We start from the raw sequence: 2,702 nt of genomic DNA, 5'->3' as shown, positions 1-2,702 counted from the left end.
TTAATTTCTTTAAGGGCGGATAAAATTATTATTGTCTTGAGTTAATAAGATTTGCTTATAAAAATAAAGATACGTCTTTAATTACTAAGATGCGACTAGTTTGTAGATAGAGTAAACTAAGTGAAATGTAAGTAATTGCGAAAAATTTTCAGTTAAGTGCGGTAGGTAGTGGATAAAGTAAGTAGAGTTGTTAAAAAATAAATCTCTAAATCAAACTCAAAACTTACGTGAGTGAGTATACAATACATAATATTACGTGATATTACTCTCTACTTTTGATTCAAAGTTAATTTTCAATCCATAAACATTTTCAGGTAATTTTGTAGTGTATCGATATTTGATTTAAACCATATCCAGTACTCATTTCATTCAAAAGTAATTTAAATTACCAATTATTCTATGAACCGGTATTATTCTATAAAGCATAAAAATATACGCACTTATTTCAAGTAATTGTGTTGTTACTGTAACTGTAGCATTATGAATTTTCATTTTACATAGATTTTCAAAACAATTGATTGACGAACACAAAGGTAATTCCAAGCAGCCATTACTAGGTAACCGTGTTTATTACTGGTGTCGGCTGCTCGATTGACGGTAAATTTGTCAACAATTTAAGTTACGCGGACGACATGGTTTTGTTGGCTCCCTCAATCAGTGCGTTACGAAAACTTTTAGAAAAGTGTGAAGAATTTGCCGTGGCCCACGGGCTCAGATATAATGTTAAGAAGAGTAACCTTTTAGTGTTTCAATCTCGTGGTTTTAGAGTTGACACAGTACCGCCGGTGTTTCTCGACCATACACCATTACAGAGGGTCTCTCAATACAAGTATCTGGGCCACTGGGTCACGGATGAACTCGTGGATGACGCCGACATTGAGAGGGAGAGGAGGGCGCTGGCCGTCAGGGGTAACATGCTGGCCCGTAGGTTTGCACGCTGCTCTCGCGAAGTAAAGGTGAGTTTATTTAAAGCATTTTGCCAATCCTTTTACACGTGCAGCCTATGGGTTAGTTACACCCAGAGGGCGATCAATACCCTCCGGGTTCAGTATAACAATATTTTTAGGATGTTGCTGGGGTTGCCGAGATACTGCAGTGCGTCAGGAATGTTTGCGGAGGCGCGCACTGACGGATTCCACGCAATCATGCGAAAAAGAGCGGCATCCATGATGCGCCGTGTCCGGCAATCGTCCAGCAGCATCCTAGCTGTATTCGTGGACAGATGGGATACCAATGTCTTGAGACATTGGGTCAAAATCCATGTCTCAAGCAGGTTGTGATATAAGATTGTTTTTAATATTAGATAGAATTGTAATACTAACATAGTTTTAAGGCCAATTACTAACAATTATATGGATACTTTATCTGAAATAAATGAAATAAATAAATAAAATAAAATTAACTAAACACTGTGTACAACTCGGTTCCAAACAGAACTCTGCCTGTTCGTTTGCTTGAGATGGTCTAACACTTGTATCCTCCAGCCCTTTGTTGCAAGCTCCTGTGTTCTTGATAGAATATCCTAGTTTGGTGTGGGGCCTGAGTCATAGGATTCAGCAATTGTCATTGTGTTTTATTGACTCAAACTCAAATATTTATTCATTCAACTAGACTTTGTTAAAAATCTCATTTCAATCGGTAAATTAAAAAAAAAACAAATAACAACCATCGATTGAAATGATATTTTTAATGTGTCATTGTGACTAAAGAGTATTAAGTTTTGCTTGCTGCGTCTGCGACTTTTTTCGTCTGAGCGTTGAAGTGATTCTTTCCACGCAATCTGCAACAAAAATATTTATTTAATTAGAATATAGAGTTGCTAAACTAAAGGCGTTAAATCAAAACAACAAAAAAACACTAAAATTTAAAATTCACAACTGTTTTTCATACGTCTGATAGTTATTGTACAACTAATACAACCGAAATAAATATGAAGACTATTTTTGACTTTAAATTACAGTTTACACATACAATTCCGTTTCCTACAAATTAAGTAGGTACATACCTACTAATAATTATTATCACAAGCGCTCCGCTTATACATTAAGACAACTTTATACTTGTACTAGTGTAATATACATAATATTATATATAAATGTACGTTCTGCCGTACTGCAGTGCGTGTTCTCTTTTCCAGTTACAATTTAACTTCGCACGAGATCATGTTAATACTAAGTGTGATTAGAATTTTTATTTATATGACTAGTGTAAGAACTTAACTTATTATAAATATAACTGCACGAGAAATATAAATTATTATGAATAAAAAAGCATAAATATTTCTTTGAAAATAAGGCAAATGCAACCACATATTTTGTTGAATTTTGGTGGAAAAGTTTAAAGGAAATTTGGTAATTAAAAATAATCACCTTCTTTTATTTACGTAATATACTTGATGTTTAAATACATAAATATCAATTACTATATACGATTATATTGCACCAGCAACATACGTTTTCTACGTGTATAGAAATTTAGGTTTTATTATAAAGTAAATAAAATTTTATTTAAGTTTCACACCTCGTTCGTTCCCTTCGTAAATAATACAGTTATCACTGTACAATTTCATATGTTGCAGTCCAAATGAATATATGCAATAAAATAAATTTAAACATCCCGTCTGGAGTCCATAAAACTGTAAGAAATGTGCAATTTTCTTTCATTTTTGCGCCATCTAAATTCACTGTTTCATACGTTATGTA

General features: G+C 33.5%; 1 protein-coding gene across 1 annotated transcript; it reads left to right on the top strand.

The window, feature by feature from the left end:
• The first annotated feature begins 584 nt into the window (after window positions 1-584).
• Window positions 585-1,179, top strand: LOC149903017 (uncharacterized). Its single transcript, XM_090109734.1, has 2 exons — window positions 585-956; window positions 1,067-1,179. The coding sequence occupies exons 1-2, from the start codon at window positions 633-635 to the stop codon at window positions 1,127-1,129; spliced, it is 387 nt and encodes a 128-aa protein (XP_089965860.1). The 5' UTR covers window positions 585-632; the 3' UTR covers window positions 1,130-1,179.
• The last annotated feature ends 1,523 nt before the right edge of the window (window positions 1,180-2,702 follow it).

Source organism: Colias eurytheme, chromosome 14 (genome assembly GCF_061535395.1).
Source record: "Colias eurytheme isolate Ceu_HAF_F1 chromosome 14, ilColEury1 Martin Lab GWU primary, whole genome shotgun sequence".
Taxonomy (NCBI): domain Eukaryota; kingdom Metazoa; phylum Arthropoda; class Insecta; order Lepidoptera; family Pieridae; genus Colias; species Colias eurytheme.
The sequence above is the reverse complement of the archived record's forward strand: the minus strand, read 5'-3'. Positions and strand labels throughout refer to the sequence as shown.